General features: G+C 33.8%; 1 protein-coding gene across 3 annotated transcripts in view; it reads right to left on the bottom strand.

The window, feature by feature from the left end:
* Window positions 1–20,400, bottom strand: part of KIF5C (kinesin family member 5C) — a 188,654-nt gene that overhangs the window by 78,571 nt on the left and 89,683 nt on the right. For all 3 annotated transcript variants that reach the window (XR_004233044.1, XM_031960048.1, XM_031960049.1), the window contains exons 5-10: window positions 17,027–17,075; window positions 16,506–16,561; window positions 15,565–15,652; window positions 13,634–13,758; window positions 10,878–10,982; window positions 10,157–10,305 (exon numbers count right to left, since the gene is read on the bottom strand). Coding sequence is in view for 2 of the 3 variants with exons in the window: in XM_031960048.1 (XP_031815908.1) it covers window positions 10,157–10,305; window positions 10,878–10,982; window positions 13,634–13,758; window positions 15,565–15,652; window positions 16,506–16,561; window positions 17,027–17,075 (572 nt within the window). In the remaining variant the exon portion in view is untranslated. The remainder of the gene's footprint in view (window positions 1–10,156; window positions 10,306–10,877; window positions 10,983–13,633; window positions 13,759–15,564; window positions 15,653–16,505; window positions 16,562–17,026; window positions 17,076–20,400) is intronic.

The following is a 20,400-nucleotide window of genomic DNA, read 5'->3' as shown; positions in this document are numbered from 1 at the left end:
TAAATATAGGTTTGATGAAAGAAAAAACTCCCTAACAGAGATTACCAAATGTAGAATGGGTTGTCTTAGGACAGTGGCTCTCAAAGTATGATCTAGAGAATCCTGGGGATGTCTGAAACCCTTTTAGAGGGTCTACAAATTAAAAAATATTTTTTATTTCCAATATGGTAAATGTCTATAAATATAATCCAGATAAACAAAAACGCTTTGGAGAGATCCTCAATAATTTTTAATAGGATAAAACTACTGAAAACAAAAGTTCGAGAACCACTGTCTTAGGAAGTAGTAGTTTCCCTCTCAGCTGTTGTTGTTTAACATCCCTATCAATTATTGTTATTTAATTGTTTCAGTCTTGTCCGATCCTTCCTTGGCAAAGATACTGGAGTAATTTACTAGTTTGTTTTCTAGCTCATTGTACATATGAGTAAACTACAGCAAACAAGATAAAGTGACTTGCACAAGGTCACAAAGCTGAGGCCAGATTTGAACCTGACTTCTTTGCCACTTAGCTGCCCTTTCCTCCTCAGTGGAGGTTTTCAAATCAAGGCTGGGTACCATAGAAGTGGATTCTTGCTCATCACATATTGAACAACATGGCAAAAATAACTTCCTGCAGGTATCTAACCCCATACATTTATATGACCAGCCTTATTTATTGTCAGTAGCATGTCAGGGGATAAACTAAGGAAGTCAGAAAAGAGAAAAATGAATTAATAAATTTATCTTGCCTAAACTATAAATCTTACTTACCCAAAGAGGAAATAGTTATTTTCAAGTTGAACAAAATCTTGAGACTAATGAACATTAACCATAACTGAGGAGACAAAATTAAATACAAAAGAGATAGGCGGCAGAGAAGTATTTTAAGAGGCTCTGATATTATGGAAAAAATACTAAAATAATTTATTTGAATGAGGATTTGGGGTTCTATGGGCTTAAATCGCTATGCTTACTCAGTTCCAAAGTGGAAATTTGTGAACGATTTTCAAGTTCTTCAAAACAGGATTAGTATTTGCCCTTGTCTTATGTTAAATGGTACCACAAGATTTTTTTTTTAATTTTATATGTGTTGACATTTTATATTTATCTCCTTTAATGATCATTATATATCCTTTGGGAATTGAGTTAGGCATTGGCTAATTGTCATTAGCTTTGGGTTCCTTCAAAACAGGTTTTTAAAAATGCATAGGAGTAGAAAAGAAATTACTTTCTCTAAACTACAAATCTCTTTCTATTTCTCATTTCACAGCCAAAATGCAAATGATAAATGCACCTTATTCATCCTGGATCAATCAAGCTCTTTTGTTTCCAGAGATTTGCTGAGTTATACATTTCCTAAATTGATTCATCTGTCAACTTAAAGTTCCCTTTTCCTTCAAATATTACCATCCAAAAAGTAAAAGAACCCTTAAAAAGCTTCTAATAAAATCAGTCAACTTGAGCATATTTTTTGACTCAGGGATATATTTTAAGAGTAGTAAGAAATATTTTTAGAGACTAATTTAAGATTAGAAAGTTAAAAGCTGACAGAGTAAAACCTATTTAAATGGAAATTATATTATATTCCTAACTACTAAGTTGCCCTCAAACTTTTAAAATGTGTTTGTATGTGTGTACATTTTTATGTTTGTGAAGACAAATGTAATTTGAACCACAAATTTGATTAGAGATTATCTTCTTATCAGTTGTTCTCTGTTTTACACATACAGACAGACAGACAGGCACACACACACACACACACACACACACACACATAAATAAAACGTACAAGGCAACTATTTTAAATGGAACCATATGGTATATCCAGAAATATATATATATATATATATATATATATATATATATATATATATATATGTCCTAAGGGATTTTATTAGTGTGCTATTTCAAAGGAACATGGGTTTAAAGCTGGAAGGAACCTTAGAGATCATTTTTTTCAATTCTCTCGTTTTGCTGATAAGGAAACTGAGGATGGAAAGGTAGACATGCCTAAGTATGTGGCAGAGCTAGAATATGAACTCAGATCTTCTGAATTCACATACAGTGTCATATCCCAATTCCTCCACATCTTTTCACAGTAACTCATATGTGATTCTTTTCCATATATTTTCATAAATCCTCCAGAGAGGATCTACTCAGTTTAGTAGGGACTTTTCTTAGCACATAAGATCATGTATTTCAAGCTCACAGTAACCTAAGAAGTTATCTAGTCTACTTTCTCATTTTACAGATAAAGAAATTGAAACCCAGAGAGATTAAATCATTTGCCAGAATTCATATAGATAGTAAGCACCACGCGCAGAATTTGAATCCACATGCATCCATTTGAATACCAATATTTAAGTCCTTCCCATATGCTGTTGAAAGTAATTGGTTGAATTCTGGACAACAAAATGGAACTATACCCAAAGGGCTATCAAACTGTGTTACCCTGTGATCCAGCAGTGTCTTTACTTGACCTGTATCCCACAGAGATCATAAAAAAGAGAAAAAGACCCACATGTGCAAAAATGTTTATGGCAACTCTTTTTGTAGTGGGGCAAGGAACTGGAAACTGAGTGGATGCCCATCAGTTGGGAAATGGCTGATTCATATACCATCAGTGATGGTATATGGATATAATGGAATATTATTATTTTATTAAAAAAAATGATCAGCAAGATGATTTCAGAAAGGCCTGGAGAAGCTTACATGACCTGCTGCTAAATGAAGTGAGTAGAATCATGAGATCAATGCACACAGCAATTAAAAAATTATGTAATAATCAATTCTGATGGACATGGCACTTTACAACAATGGGGTAATTCAGACCAATTCCAATGGACTCATGATAGAGAGAGCTATCTGTAGAGGACTGTGGGGACTGAATGTGGATCACAACATAATATTTTTACTTTTTTGTTGTTTGCTTTTTGTTTTTTTTCTCATTTTCCCCTTTTGATCTCATTTTTCTTGTGTAGCATGGAAATTGTGGGAATATGTATAGAAAAACTGCTTATGTTTAACATATATTGGGTTATTTGTTATCTAGAGGACGGGAGAGGGAACAGGGAAGGAGATAAAATTTGGAACACAAAGTTTTGCAAGGATGACTGTTGAAAACTATCTTTGTATGTTTTGAAAATATTATTTAAAATTTTTTTAAAGAAAGCAATTGGTCGTCAGTGACTTCATATTTGGTGATGAATAATCTGTCCTATTTTCCTTCTCTTATTACATGACAAGACAATTTCATTTTCCAACTACATATGTTCTTCATATCTATGATGCTTCTTGTCATGTGGCATTCATTACTGACAATATATTGTAGCTTATTCTTAGACCTAATATGCATTTTGACCATGTGCATTTTTTCAGGTGTCCTTTGAGTGAACAGAAATTCTAATTCTTTGGAGAGAGTGGTAGTCTATGGTTCACAACCATATAACATCACTGGGAAATGTAGACGTGGTAGTAGTGGTGGAACTGATGGTGATACAAGTATTAGTAGCAAGTCATCATCACTTTAGTAGTAGCAATGGTGGTAGTGGTAGTGGTAGTAGTTGTAGTGGCAGAAACCATGATTATTATCTCTTAAAAGCCACAAGATGGCTTAGTGATCACAATGCTATATATGGAGCAAAGGGAATTCTGAGTTCAAATCCTACCTAAGATATTTTCTAGCTGTGTGACTATGGGGGCAAGTCACTTAATCCCCATCTACTTTAATTTCCTCATCTATAAAGGGAGGTAATAATAGCACTTATCTCCCAAAGCATAAAGCATGTGCAAATCCTAAAGTGCTATATAAATGTTAATAATAATGATGTTTTCCTAACAATATACAATAGAATAAAGATGACCAATATGACTGAAAAGATAGGAGACAAAATTCACTAGTGAAATAAAAAGGGGGTATCATAATTTTAAAGCAAAACAGTGTTATACTGAATAAAACTAACTAACTTTCATTGTCTCTTTAAATCGGGGTTTCTTAAGCCTTGTGTCTAACAGAACCCTAAGGAATTGATGGATCTATTTTAGGAAATTCATGAACTTATAAAAGAAAACTTACCATTTTATTTTCACTATCATTTTTGTTTCTTTTGTAATTCTATATTATTTTGCACAAATGTGCAAATGAAAATGAATCCATAAATTTCACCAGACTGCCAAAGGGGTCCCTGACACAAAATAGGTCAAGAATCAAAATAGGTCTGCCTTAAATGAACATTAATTTTAATTAAGCATCTGAGAATTTACAGTGTCCCTTTTTTTCTTTATAATTGTTTCAAAGGTCACAGGCAAAGCTTCAAAATTAGACCTTTATATCAGCCCTCCCTGCAGACAACTTCAGATGAAGTTTTTGTTAAACTGAATTTGAAATCTTTCCTCTAAATTAATTGCCAAGCACTAAATTTATTCTTAACCATGCCTGGTAAATGCTTAATCAATACCTGCTGATTTATTGACTGATTGCCAATACTCAGACGTTACTTACCACAGCAGCTATTAGCTACACTTCCCATAGAGGTTAGATAACCTTGAAGAAATTATTAGCTACCAACAATTTCTGAATTTCTAAATTGTTTGGGATTTTTTTTTAATCCTTGTGCTTCTTGGTGTCTCTAATATTGATATTGTCAACCACTCTTCTCCTAAATATTCTCTTCTAAGTTTTTGCAACATTGCTCTCTCTCGGATCTCTTCTCTGTTTATTGTTTTTCAGTTTCCTTTGTTGATTGTCATTCACATTTAAACTGTGGGCTTTGTTTTGGTACTACTCATCTCCTCTTTCTCTCTCTCTGGGGAGAAAGAGAGAGAGAGAGAGAGAGAGAGAGAGAGAGGAGATATTATTTTACATTTAAAAATATTATTATGAAAAAGAGTCCATAGGTTTCACCAAACTGCCAAAAGGATTTAACAAAAACTTCATGCTTGAAAGACTCTCCCTCTTCCCTTCTTCTCTCCCTCTTTGTTTCTCTTTCTGTTTCTCTCTCATCTCTCTCTCTCTCCATATATGTGTGTGTGTGTGTGTGTGTGTGTGTGTGTATGTATTATTTTACATTTAAAAACATTATTATGAAAATAAGTCCATAGGTTTCACTAGACTGCCAAAGGGATTTAACAAAAACTTCATGCTTGAAAGACTCTCTCTCTCTCCCTCTCTCCTTCCTTCCCTCTCTCTTTGTTTCTTTCTGTTTCTCTTCTCTCCTCTCCTCTCTCTCCTCTCCTCTCCTCCCTTCTCCTCTTCTCTTCTCTTCTTTTTTCTTCTCTCTCTCTCTCTCTTTCTCTCTCTCTCTCTCTCTCTCTCTCTCTCACACACACACACACACCCCTCATTAGTTCCCACTACTTTTGAAGATCATTTCTACTGAGATGATTCCCAGATCTATATAACTAGCCTTAATATCTCTCCTCAACCCCAGATTCCACAAAGTATCTGCTAGATACTTTGGACTTGTTATCCCATAGATATTTCAAATTCAATCATCTAAAACAGAACTCATTATCTTTTCTCCACCAGTTCACAGTTCTTTTAATTTTCCTTTTTCTAAGGTACCCTCCCCCTCCTTCTTTCTAGGTACTCCAGTTATGAACCTTGGAATTATCCTTGACTTCCTTACTTCACATATCCAAGACGCTGCCTAGTTTTATTGATGCTCCCTCCACGATTTCTCTCACATCCATCACCCTACATTCGCTTACATGATCATGATCTTAATTCAAGCCCTTATCATCTCTCATTTGGACTAGTGCAAAAATCCCTTAATTGATCTGCCTGCCTCAAGCCTTTCCCCTGTTGCAACACATCCTCAACATGATTATCAAAGTGATATTCCTAAAACAAAAACCTGACCATGTCAATTTTTTACTCCAAAAACTTCCCTGGCTCCCAGTTGCCTTTAAGAGCAAATATAAAATCCTGTATTTGTCATTTAAAATCTTTTACAAACCAACTCCAATCTATCTTTCCAGATTTTAATACTGCCCTTCACACATATTGCCAAAGTGGTTTCTTACTATTGTTCCTTATCCATATAATTTAATCTCAGTGCCTTGTCTCAGGCTGTCCACCTACCTAAAATTCACCCCCTCCCTCACTTCTTTCAAAGTTCATTTCAACAGCCATCCTAAGACTTTCCTAAATCTGCCTCTAATTAAAATTATCTTACATTAACTTTTTATATAGGATAGGGAAGGGAATAGATTTGATTTATAGATATATGGAACTCCCATATGATGAAATTCCTTCTATTAACTCAGGTCAGATCCTTTTCTGCAAATAAAGAGTTTTAGAGAACTGTTTGGAGCACTGAAGATAATTCTTGTAACTCAGGGAAACATAGCCATTACTTGAATCCAAATCTTACTGATTCCCAAACCAGCTCTCTCCCCTCTGCCACACTCTGTCATTTACTTTGTATGAAAATTCTGTGTGACATAATAAATAGCAAGCTGGCCTCAAACTAGAAAGATTTGGAATAAAGTTCTGACACACTAGCTCGATGACAGAGAAAGCACTTTATTTCAGTACTCCAAGGTATCAGACATATAGACCACAACATTCCCAAATGCAGCCTGAATCAGATGACAATGCAATTGGGAAATATTTTTCAAATACTTAACAAAATAAATAAAAATACAATAAAACATAGATAATATTAATATACAGTTTTCTAAATCAATAAGCAAACTACAGGGATCCTTGAGTATGGTTTCATGGCCCCCCATTTCTATTTGAAAAATTTGATATTACTGCTCTAGGTGACACTTTAAGAGAATAAATTGCAGAGAAAGCCCTGAGCCTGACCTACATTGTTAGAGGAAATTTCCATACTTAGGAGTTTACTATTAGTGAAAGCACATATTCAGTCTCTATCCCTATATTCTGAATATGTTTTCATGTAATTATGTTGTTTCTCTTAGTGGAAGATAAGTTTATTTCAATCAAGGACCAATTTTGGTCTGACATGAAATAGGCATTAAATAGATGTGTATTGTTATTTGATCAACTGAAGAAGTCATTAGCTAATTAAAGGCAAGGCTAGTATTAAAAGCCTAGTTTCTCCATTATCAAAGGATACAAAATAAGCCAGACAAAAATCCAACAATACTCTTGTGCAAAATTAACTATAGTGGTGCTCATAAGTTAACTTAATTTTCCAAGTAATCACAGTTTTATGTCCAAGATGACATGAGTTTGTATACTGATTGATTTTCATATGAAGATCAAATAAATGATGGATTTTCTTTTCCCAGAACCTTAAATTATATCAACATTATTTCTTCAAAGGGGAAAAAAGTATAATACTTTCTTGACTTTAATCCCTCAGCTAAGAAACCTGAAATAGTTTCAATTAATTTGATTTTTCTAAAAGCCACTCTTATTATACCTTTTTACAGGATAGAGGCATTTGATTAAGGCCTCTATGTTGTTAAAAACGAATAAATGTAGAAACACTTACTGAATCTTACTGTATAGCAAGGCTTCTTAAATTTTTTTCTGCTAGCTAGCCCTTTCTACCTGAGAAATTGTTACATGATTGTGGACATAAGGAATATAAAATAGATATGCAAATCAAACATTTACTGATAATAAATCATAATTTTGTGACCCTCACATTCAGTTATGAGACCCCATATGAGGCCATGAACCACAATTTAAGAAGTAGAGCTATATAGAATCCAAGCAGCTACTATTATGTTTTTAAAATATCACCAAGATAGACACAAATTCTCCAAGGTCACACTGGATTGCAAATAAGCACAGTATGTTTTTTTGCTTTTACATCAGGCCCTTTAAAAAGAAAAGTGTGTTTCAAATGCAAATATGTTCTGTGCTGGTTCCATTCAGTGTGCCATTAGAGGGTATCATTAAGGTTTTCAAGAGCCTCCTGATGCTAGGAAAAGGAAAAAGGTATAAGATAGTACCTACAGCACAGCATCTTTCCTAGAGCAGATGCAATCTTCTAAGAATCTTTAACCCTTTGAGATTCTGTACTAGGAATACTAGGTGCTGTCACACCACAGAAAAGCATTTGGATAATCACCAGAGTGATTCAGGAAAAAGTACAGAACCACAATCAGGTTATGTAAATACATTAGATGTATGTTGTTTTGATGTAACTTTATTTTGTTTTATCAGTTTATAAAGGCAGGAAACTGGTTAATTCTATGTTCTGTTAAGGTTTCAGGAAATGGCTGAGGATTAATGCAACATAAATAGATTATAATAACCTCCTATTATATATAACCAATAGGTTACACTAAATTATAATAATGTTCACCTTCTATTTTTGTATGGTTTGTAAGTTAAGATTAGCTTTTATACTTTAAAAATAAAATTTTGTTATATTTATTTTGTTTGTGATTTATCTAGATTGTAGATGAAAAATATACATATAATACTGGTAGACTAGACATCAATATTTCTTAGAAATTCATCCTGAATCTGAGAGATCAGTGTTAATAGTTAATAGTCATTAAACAAAAATTTATATTGAATGTCTACAATGTTCTGAGAAAGACAAAAGAGAGTCCCTGTCCCTAATGAACTTGGTGAGCTAACAGTGGCATTAATCTATAAAAACAAACAAATAGGAATATAAAAGTGAATTTTTGAGGGTGAGGAGGCAGATTCGCATATCGATGTTTCCTCTTTTAAGATTGGACTCAGTTTACTATTCATTTCACTACTAGGAATATTGGAGTAAGAAGAGTGCAGATCAGTAGTCCTGGCCACCATTCTATTTGGACTATTTCCATATGTTCTTTCTATTAGCATTTTTGCAATGAATCCAAGAATCAGGAGCTAACCAGTCACAAAGTGTAAGAAAACAACTCCCATGCACTGATCAGTCAAAACTCAAGTCCCTGAAAAATAAGGCAAATGTGGGCTCCTGAAACTTAAGCAGAGCCACAGTCCCAGTGATTTTTTAAAAAACAAACTCAAATCTTTGGCTACTAATGCCCTTCATCCAAAAGTATAAATATTCTTCTGAGCCTCCTAATCAAAACAAATCCTTCAGAAAAATGTATTGATTGATAGTTATATCCTCAAGGTAGTCAAGGACAGAAACGTCCTTTATGTACAAAAATTATCCATAGTAGAATTTTTTATAGTAGCATATGACCAAAAAACAACCAGATGCCCACTGATTAAACAAGCTAAACAAACTGTGGCACATGGATGTAATGAAATATCACTGCACTATGAAAAATGGTTAAGTGTAAAGGATTCAGAGATGAATGGGAAGATTTGTAGATGCAGGGAAAAACAAGGCAAACCAGGAAAACAACATATACAATTATTATAACAATGTAAATGTAAAGAACAACAACAACAAAAAAAAACTCAACTAAATGCTATGTTAATAATAGCCATTTAACTCCCAACATGAAATGAGAATCCAGAGAGAGGACTACAGAGACTGAATATGGATCACAACATAATATTTTCATTCTTTTTGTTGTTGTTTGCCTGCTTTTTTTCTTTTTGATCTGATTATTATTGTGCAGCATGATAAATGTGGAAATATATTTAGAAGAATTGCACATGTTTAACCTATACTGGTTTACTTGCTGTCTAGGGGAGTGAGAAAAATTTAGAACACAAGATTTTGCAAGGATGAATGTTGAAGACTATCTTTGCATATATTTTGAAAATAAAAAAATGTTATTAAAAAATAAAAAAACAAGAAGAGATAAGAAAACTTATGTCCCTTGATTCTTTTTAGAGAAAGGAGAACATGAAGGTAGAACGTGTATCCAATCAGATTTAGTTGCTATGTTTGTGAATTACATTGAATTGCTTGTGTTTTTAAATTTGTTTTAAATGGATTGCTCATTGAATATAGGAAGAATGCATTCTAAAATGAAGGTTTTATATGTGTGTGTGTGTGTATGTGTATAAAAACTAAAACATGGCAATAAATTTTTTAAAGAATTGGATTAGTAAAAGTAACATGAAAAATAGCTTTAAATGACACAGTTGCAGAAAACTTGCCAACACTTTTTAAAACCTCAATTTCTTTTATCATTTCTCTTTTTTCCCCTCTTCTCCTCAACCCAGTTTCTAAAGCCAAAAGTAGACCCAGAACCAAGGTTCAGAAGAGACTGCCAAAGGGGTACATGTCCAGTGCTCTTCCATGCCAGACCAAGTAGTTAAACCCACCTTTGTCCAAACATCAATGTGGACTTGGTTTCAGCTTCATTGAAAATAGAAGGAGAACAGCAAATAACAATGGTAGTTCTGCAGTTTCCTCCCAGAGAATCTTGAAGGATCCGAGTCATTTTACTATCTCGGTATGGTACGTGAGTTTTCTAGGGAAGGAAGGAAATGGAAAAAGGATTATTAGTTTGTATGTTTCTTCCGTAAGGAAGAAAATTGTTTTCCAAAAATTTTCTAATTCTATGAAAACTATAAAGATAAGAGGGGCAGTGATAAAACATGATGAGTTTGAAATTCATTTGAAATAATTAGCATAGTATAATGGATAGGACACTGGATTTGGAGTAAAGAGGACCTGGATTCAGTCATTTACTTATGATCCTAGACAAGTCAGCTTAACCTTTCCATACCTCACCTGCTTTAGGGTTTGGGAATAGTGTCTCAATGGCCTCCAAGGTCCCTCCTAATTCTTAATCTATGAACTACAATCTTGTTTTTGGTCCCTGCCAAATTTCACCAGATCATTCTAATGTGGTCATAAAAAATTAATATTCATCATCCACAGATACTAAAATATGATGCAATAATGGCAGAGAGTTCACAGCCAATACCCCCTTTGTTTCCTCCTAGCACAGGAAAACAAATTCATCTCCTAGGTGTGTGGCCAATTACCATGAGGCCTTTCTTATATTACTATTTAATAGCATGCAGAAGGATTACTTACTGTTCCCTCTGCCAAGGCAGAGATCACGTTGCCCAGAGCAGACAAAGACTTATTGATATTTTTAGCTTCATCAAGAACTGCTCCCTCTGCTCCAGTTTTGCTGACCTACCAGAAAGAAAAAAAAACCCAATGAGCCTCATCTGACAACAAAGACTTGAGAGTAGGGAAAGAAAGCAAATTAGCATAAAGTCCAAGAGGCATCCTCATGGAACATGAGTCAAAATAAAAGGAATTCATTTCTTTCCATAGGAAAATAATGGCCATTTCAAAAGATCATACTTCTTCAGTGCGACTAGGGATTTGTTGCGGTTTGTTTTCATTTTCCCCTCAATTAATTTTAAGGTAAATGGCTGAAATGCTTCAAATTGTAACTGTAGCAATATAACCCTTGATACTCTCTGCATCCAGGGTAAGACTGGGCACTTGAGAGATTTGCATCACAGACAATGCACTCCAACAGTTAGGAAGGCAGCAACCCTCAGGTCCAAAGCATCCAGATCAAAAGACTTTTTTTAAACTACTTATGTGGTAAATAAGGAGGTTAAGAAAACCAGGCAATTGATAAGGACAAAAATTCCAGCTGCAAAGACAATCTTAGAGTGTTCAAGGTTTTTCCTCCCTTTCCCCATTTCTTTCCAATGAAAATAACAAAAAATGAGTAGGAAAAAAAATCCAGGGGAGGAAAAAAAAAAGCCTTGAAGGAGAAAGGAATTTCAAGTTCAGCAAAATTACATTGTGTGTTTTTCTTTTCTTCTCTTAGTATGTAAGTTTAGAGAGGAAGGTCCAATTCTCTTTGTTGAATATATGCATTGCCACATAATGATTACCAGACTATTTCTATTTCTAAAACACACCTTAAGTATGCTATATTTTAGTGGGTATATTAGAAAAGATAAACCTGGAGTTCAAATAAGATGGCTTATTATTTCAGAAAATTGTGACCAGATGGAATCTAAGCGACAAATCATCAACTTCTCAACTATGCCGATAATTTAAAAACTTGATCAGAAAGAATTTCTTTTTACTATGAGAACAAGGATGGGAAATGTGGGTGATAAAAAGACAAAAGATAGAAATAAAATTGTATTTTAAAAAATAGTGGGTTATTAGGAAAAGTCTTTAAAAATGAAGTCATTAAATCTTGGAAAGAGGTAAATGAACTGAAACAGAGTGAAGTGAACAAAAACAGGAGAACATTGTATATAATGATAGCAATATTGTACAAAGAGCAATTGAATGACTTAACTATACTTAGTCATAAAATGATCAAAGGAATTATGATGAAAAATCAACATCCAAAGAAAAAACTGATGGTGTCTGAACACAAACTGAAGCATAATATATTTCACTTTCTCTCTCTCTCTCTTTCTTTCACAAAATGACTAATATAGAAATGCTTTACATGTTTGCATATGTATAACTTCTATCAAATTGCTTATCCATATCAGAGAGGAGGAAGAAAAGGATTAAAAATTATTGTTAAAAATGTTTTTACATGTAATTAGGGAAAGTAAAAAATTTTTAAAAAATCAAAATGAGGTCATTGTTTCATTGTAGTCTTGCATAAAGACAGAAGGAACTCATAAAATTATCTTCCTAATAATATCATGTCACATTTATACAGTTTTTTCCAAAGTTCTTTGAAGAGAATATATTCTCTCATTAGATTCTCACATGTGCATGGTCACTTTTAGAGGCAAAGGGGGAAAAAACAGATGTGAAGTTCAAGTGAGGCACTTATTTCAAATGCATCATAAATGCTTATTATTAGCAGTAATCATTATCAACACCATGCAAAGGAGCAGCATCTCTCATCAGAACTGTTAATGTGAGGAGCCATATAGATGGCTCCTCAATCAGACTGTCAGAAAATAGCTATGCTTTAAGTGCAAGTGGGGAAATGGGAGGTAGGAAAATGGGATTCCTATATGATATCCCCAAAGCATACTGGCCTAAGTCAATGGGATAATACCGTAGGCTAATCATTATAGCAAAACATCTACATCCATCTAATTCAATCAAACAAATCCCTGCCTGGTTATTTTTTTCTTCATTATCAATAAGGAAAAGTTCAGTCTTTTCATGCTAGTTTTTGTACAAACACAGCCTTACAATACTCAACTGTCAAGCAAACTTAAATGTTTCAAAGTATTAAGTTTTGAAAAGCAAAATGCAAATGTACCTCTTCTCTATTATTTGTGGACATGGAAGGCTATGAGTATGGAATATGGCATATATATGATCACATATGATCAATGCTAACAAGTTTTGCCCAGCTGTTTTCTTTTTCTGTCTTTCATGAGGAGTGGCAACTCACTTGGTAGGGTTAGGGGATGTATTAAGAACGTCATCTTAAAATAGAAGACAGCAATAATGTTTTTGGTATTGTTTTTAAAAGCAAAATGCACACATGGATTGTTCTAGTAGTCAACTTTCTAGGGGATACTTCATTTGTTTATGTTTTCTTCATTGTTTCTATTACTTGTTTCTATTACTTCCTTCTCCAGGTTTATTTCAGGATGAGGTATTTCTAATGTTCTCATTAGATACTATTAAGCTTAAATCAGTATAGATCATTAAATATTTTTTCTGTAAAGAAAATGGCTCAGGAAAATAAAGGTTAAATTGAATTACTTCTTGGATTTATTTCAGTGACTGAGGAAACTTTTTAAACTCAGGAATTAGTATGACACAGAGTTTAAACCATTTTGTACTTGGAAGCAAATAAAATATTGAAAATAGAAATAACCAATTACCTTTTCACTCCCGGCCAAATCAACCAGATAAAGCTTTCCACTGAGTTTTTTTTCAGTCTCTACATTTTCTTGTTTAATATTGATCAGGAAGATGCTGTGACTCCTAGAGCTGTGCTCATTCATGTCTAAAAAGAAAAAAAAAACATTTCATAGTACTACAAAAAGCACAAAGATAATAATGTGTCCATTTGCTAGTTTAATACACAATGGATGTCATCTTCATGGATGAGTGAGGTGGCACTGGATCTATGACTTCATAGATGTAGAGATGTAGAGAGTAGAGAACTCCCTTTTCTAAAGCAAATGAGTACTTGCTCTTCAGCTTCTAGTCTCAGAATTATCCAGGGTACTGAGAGTTTTAATAACTTGTCCAGCTCCACACAACAAATATTGTACAATGAGCAGTTTTATGTCAGAGTTTATGTCAGAGACAGATTTAGATTTGAACTCAGGTTTTCCTCATAAGCTAGTTCTAGGCAACACTGCCTCTCTCAGCCACAAATCATAGTGGAAGTTTTTCCTTATATCAGTCTGCAATTGTCTCTCTACTACTCTCATCAATAAACTCCATTGACTCATTACCTCAAGGATCAAACATAAAATCTCCTGTTTAAATACTCATATTTTTTAAAACCCTTTCTAACCTCATCCTATTCTCTTTCCCCTTCAAATATGCTTCAGTCCAGTAACACTACCCTCCTTTCCTGGTTCCTTACACTAGACATTCCTACCTTCCAATTCCAGAGCAATTAAATTGACCTGGAACTTCCTCCCTCATAGCTCTACCTGCTAGCTTCCTTAGCAAACATCCTTTAGCAAGTTTCTGCAAAATTCTCATCTTCTGTAAGAAGCCTTTCCCAGCTCTCCTTCAACTTAATGTTTTCCCTCTGTGGATTATCATCAACTTATGCTACTATGTCTTGTTTGTATATATTTGTTTACATAGTCTCCTTCATTACACTGTGAGGTCCTTAAGAACAGGACTGGTTTTGGCTTTGTATTGCCAGAGTTTGGACAAAGTGTCTGGCACATAATAGGTGCTTCATCGAGGCAACTTGACTCTGGGCAGTTTCTAGATCTGTTTTAAGGCAGAGCAAAATAAATCTAATCTCTCTTCCACTTGATAATCTTTCAAATATTTGGAGACATCTACAATGCTTCATTGTCTTTTCTCTCTAGATTTTTAATCTTTTTCTTTGCTCAGTCCTTTTATGGAACATTCTCTAGTATTTCTACTATTCTGGTTGCCTTCTACTAAACACTCTCTTACTTACTATACATATTACATTTCTCAAAATACTGTGCCCAGAACTGAGAGATGATCTTGTGGTTATAACTGCTAAACAATGGGTCAGAAATCACCTTCAGCCCAGGGAATTACTTTCTGGCTGCTAGATTTTGAGACAGCTATTTTAATAGTAGTTCACTATTACCATGTTCTTTCTTCTCCACAATTATTCCTGACTTTGGTACTGATATTTTGGACAAATGATACAATGCTTATATCCTCAATTGATACTCAAAGGTGAGTATGAGACAAGCTAGATGAGAAAACTAAAGCTAAATCATAGTTGAATCATTGGATGTTTTTCCAAAATGCTTTTCTAACTGTGGTGACAAGTTGGCTCTGCTAGAGAGAATGAGGATTCAGAAGGCCTGGGTGAGAGTCCTAAGCCTGTTATTAACTCCAAGCCATTTAACAAGGAATGGCACTTAACTGACCTGTCTCATTGGGTTGTCATAGAAACCAATGAAATAATGCATGCAAAGGACTTTTTACAGTGTCAAGCACATTGTAAATGTGGACTGTCATTATTTGGATCCATTTGAATATGGAAACAATTTTGTCAGTTAGGGAGGAATTTTTACATCCATTGTCTACACATGAGGAAATCTGAGGGACATTTTAAAATAGAATCTTCACTACTTACTTGTCACAGCAACATGGCGATTTGCCTTTCCTTCATCAATGACATCCATCACTTCTTCAGGGCTTGAGACAAATCGTTCTGTGCAACCCTGGAAGAAAGTTGATCTGAGTTTGACAAGTTTTTATCTAAAATATTCAAATACTTGCCCATATCATGTTCTTAAGGGATAGGTAATTCAGAAAGGCATTCAGAAAGGCAACAATATGGTTCACACAACTTCCTCTCCTTGCCCAATGTCAACTTTCTACATTGAGAGAAATCTGAACAAACCTTCAGCAAAGAATAAACCATCATAGCAACATCTATCTTTAAAAGATCTTTGGCCATAACTAACTCAAAGGCAGAGGGACAGGAAATCAAAAGAAGAAAATTAAAGAAATAGGGAGAATAAAAGCAGCAGGGTTTTTTTTTAATCCATCATATTGAAACTTTTTAACCATCAACTCAGCTTTAATTAGACAAACTGAAATTACGGGATACATTCATTGTTATTACTGTAATATCAAAATTCTTCTGGTCTGTAATAGCAAGTCCTACATTTCAGTCTAAGGACCAAAAAAAAGATGATCCCTTCAATATTCTCCTAAATGTCATTACTGAACTTTTAACCAAATTTATAGCTTTTAAGTATATGCATAGCCCAATGCTAAAGAGATAAAATTTAGGAAATTAACATTTTAAAAATATTAATTGTAAAGAACATAATTTAAAATCCATATACATTTTAAAGATGTTTAGGGAATTTAAAATACTATTTAAACAGTTTTAGCAATGACTGGAAAAATAGACTTCATTACCAATTCAATGTGTGACTTTAAGAAAGTCACTGAGTCTTTCTGGATCTAAGTTTTCATTATGTAGATAACTACATAATGAGTGCTATGCACTAAATAGGATCTGATGTCCCTTCTAGATCTAGATCTATGATGTCTTCCTCATACCTTTACATAGGGGACTCTGTTTTTATCTTCATGTACAGCCAGGTTTGTCTTGGATACTATCAGGAGGAGAAGGACAGCATGCAATGCAAAGAAGAAAAGAAGAATTAAAGAACCATCATTTGGGGCTGGGAAGAAGTGGAGAATTGGAAGCAAGTATAGCAGAACACTGAACAACCCCAGTATCTTTTTAACATCATACTTTTGATGAGATAAAATTAACAAGATTTACATGAAGAATAACAAGCCAGAGCAGTTTGCCTTGATGAACATATGTGAGGTTTGTTCCTTAATAAAATCAAAGACCTCTGGATTTGATGTCTCAAAGATTCTTTCAGACATCACTTAAAGTAACTTGAGCCCAAAAGAAACAGAGTAATCTTAAAAAAAACAAAACACAGAATCTAATTTCCTAAATTAGGTATTTGACTACACATTTGAATTATTGCACTTTACATCTCCAGACTGTTTTACCTTCCCTCTTCTCTAGTTACATGTAAAGGATATTCATTCAGTTTACTCACCATCAAGTAAATCTCTTATTTTGTCCAAGTAGATCTCAAAATAGGAAACCTATTTCAAAACAAATGGAGTTTGATATGGAAATAAAACTTCACATCTCAAAAGTGTTTACTTTTAAAAGTTTACTTAGTTTACTTTTAAAAAGACTTGTATCTAAAGAATGGTTGGGGTACTAAGAGAAGAGTCTTAACCAGATTAATTTAGTCCTCTTTTTTCTAAACCTGTCCATTTTCTCCACTGATTTCTTACTTGATTATATTTTTCACATCTTCAGCATTACAACTTCCCTAAATGTTTGCATTTCATATTGTTATTCTATGTTAGCAAAATGCTTGCTAATAAAACAAAACCTTGCATATTTGAAGACATATTTCTGGGCATAGGCATACATATAATATAAAACATTCTTGCAAATAGTTTTCAAAAATCAATAGAACCTGCCAAAATTCACTTGGGGAAATGACATAGTTTGATCCCATATTCCATGATGATTCAATCTTGGTACTCTTGCATAAAAATATTTTGAGTAGAATTTCATAACACTGCTCTTTTTTGGTTCTCTTCTGACTAGTCTGACCATTCTTCAATCTTATTTACTGAGCCTTAATCTGTGTCACACTCACTAACTGCATACCCCTTTAGAAGTTCTGTCATGGGCCCTTTTGTCTTTTCTCTCTCTATTCTATTTCTTGGATTATTATGACCAGCTCCTCTTAGTTCAAGTGTTATGTCTAACTAATGATTATAAGATCTATACATTCAATCCTGGTCTCTCTATTTAGCTCCAAACCTGAATTACCAACTGCCTATTAAAAATTTCCACCTGGATGTTCACAGACAGCTGAAACTCAACACATCTAAAATGCAACCCTTTATCTTTTCATCCAAATCCACCCTCAAGTACTAATACTGTTCCAGTCACTCAAATTCAAAAGTTCTATATAATCCTCATTCAACATATATATCCATTTTTATCTTCACACCTCTTCATTCTCTGCCCTTCATTCAGCCAGCATTCACCCTATCTCAGGTCTTCAGTATCACTAACTTGAACTATTATAATAGTCTTCTACTTATCTCTGTGTCTCAAGAATCTCCCCACTTAGTCTAATCTTAGAATCACTGTATACTTTCCTAAACTATAAGTTTGCCTATGTTATCCCCCTGCTCAACAAATTCCAGGGGCTCCTTACTGCCTTTAGAGTCAAATATAAACTAATTTGTTAGCACTTAAAGCTCTCCACAATGTGGTCTCTTCTTCCCTTCCAAGTCTTCTTTAGCTTTCCTCTCTAAAGTTGATTTTCATTATTCTATATGTATTGTTTATATCCTTATTGATATTTAAGTTGTCTACTATTCTAGAATATAATTTTCTTGAGGGAAGAACTATTTGTTTTCTTTTGTTTTTCTGAAATACCAGGGCTTAACACAATATCTGGGACATAGTAAATGTTTAATAAATGCTTGCTTGCTTGCTTAATTTACCAATCTTCTTTACCCCAGATCACCAGTCTAGAAAGTAATAGTCATTCTAAAATAATAGTCATTGAGCATCTATGTGAAGTAATCAATATTAAATTTGGGGAAGGGGATGAATTGAGAGAGACTTGGCATAGGTTGTGGTGATTTAGACTTGGAAGATCCAGGTGGGATTAGAAGGCAATATGTCATTCTGAGGTACCATATCATACCTCTCAAATTGGCTAAGATAACAGGAAAACATAATGATGAATGTTGGAAGGGACATGGGAGAACTGGGACACTAATACATTATTAGTGGAGTTGTGGAATGATCCAACTATTCCAAAGAGCATTTGGAATTATGCCCGAAGAGCTATAAACTGTGCATACCTTTTGATCTACCAGTGACTCTACTGGGTATTTATCCCAGAGAGATCATAAAAAAGGAAAAAGGACTCACATATGCAAAAATATTTGTAGTGGCAAGGAACTGGAAATTGAAGGGATGACCCTCAGCTGAGGAATAGCTGAATAAGTTATGGTATATGATTGATATAGAATATAATTATTCTATAAGAAACTATTAGCAGGCTGATTTCAGAAAAAAATTGGACTTATATTGACTGATACTGAGTAAAAAAAAGCAGAACAAGATAATATTGTACACTGTAATAAAAATTATATGAAAATCAATTATGATCAACTTGGCTCTTTTCAACAATCAGGTGATTTTCAAGGCAATTCCAACAGACCTGTGATGGAAAGAGCCATCCTCTTCCAGAGAGAGAACTTTGGAGACTGAATGTGGATCAAAGCATAGTATTTTTACATTTTTTTTTTGTTGGTTTTTTCCTTTCACGTGTTTTTTTTCTTTTGATTGATGTTTTTGTGCAGCATGACAAATATGGAATTATGTTTAAAAGAATTGCACATTTAACCTGTATTGGACTGCTTGCTGTGTAGGGGAGGGAAAAGTGGGGGGGGGAATAAAGAGAAAATTTTGAAACACAAGGTTTTGTGAAAGTAAATGTTAAAAACTATCTTTTCATGTGTTTGGAAAAATAAAATGCTATTTTTTTTAAAAAAAGAAGGCAATATATTATACTGGAAATAATACATGACTAGGTATCAGAAGACATGGATTGACATCCTAACTCTACAATAATTATCTGGGTGACCTTGGGCTCATCACTGGACTTTATAAGGATTATGTATATGTCAAATATGAAAGCTGGATTAGAAGCTCTTAATGGATCTCCCTCTCCCAGCTTTATAATTCTATAGTCTTTTGACCTATAATCTCTGTCTTTTACAAGACACTCATTTCCTTTTTCTTTTTCCTCTTCTCTTTCACTCACAATAAGTCAAAGATTCCCATGAAAGTGGAATAGTGAGGAGAGGTTAAATATGTTATTTTTAATTCAGACTTTCTGCCAATTCCATTAAGCTTTTTTTTTTTTTTTTTTGGTGTCTTTGATACTCTGGGTATTTTAGCTTATTTTCATAGTTAACACAGAAAATGTGTCCTAGATTAAGATCAAACTAGAGACAACTAACACCACCTCATTGATTGGAATTCTGTTTAGATTTCCAAATTCATGTGTTAGTTTTAATTAACTTCTCCTAGTTTCATTAAAGTCCTTTAGTTTGTCCACAAATTATAATGAGTTGGAACTTTCATAAGTATGTTTGAATTTTGTGTCTTCCATTTTACTCAAGAGCCCAAGTTCAGCCAGTGTTTTCACAGACCAATAGATATAAAGTAAGGTATGAGAGTCAGTAAATGATTATCCTTTACAATGCATTAAGAGGATTGTTATTCACTGATGGAAGTGTTTTACTGTGGATACTAACTATTTTTAGTAATTAGCTGTAACATACAAAACCACATCAAGAAAGCTCAACTCTCATTTTA

The sequence above is a fragment of the Sarcophilus harrisii genome, chromosome 3 (genome assembly GCF_902635505.1).
Source record: "Sarcophilus harrisii chromosome 3, mSarHar1.11, whole genome shotgun sequence".
Taxonomy (NCBI): Eukaryota; Metazoa; Chordata; class Mammalia; order Dasyuromorphia; family Dasyuridae; genus Sarcophilus; species Sarcophilus harrisii.
This window is presented reverse-complemented; position numbering and strand designations above follow the sequence as displayed.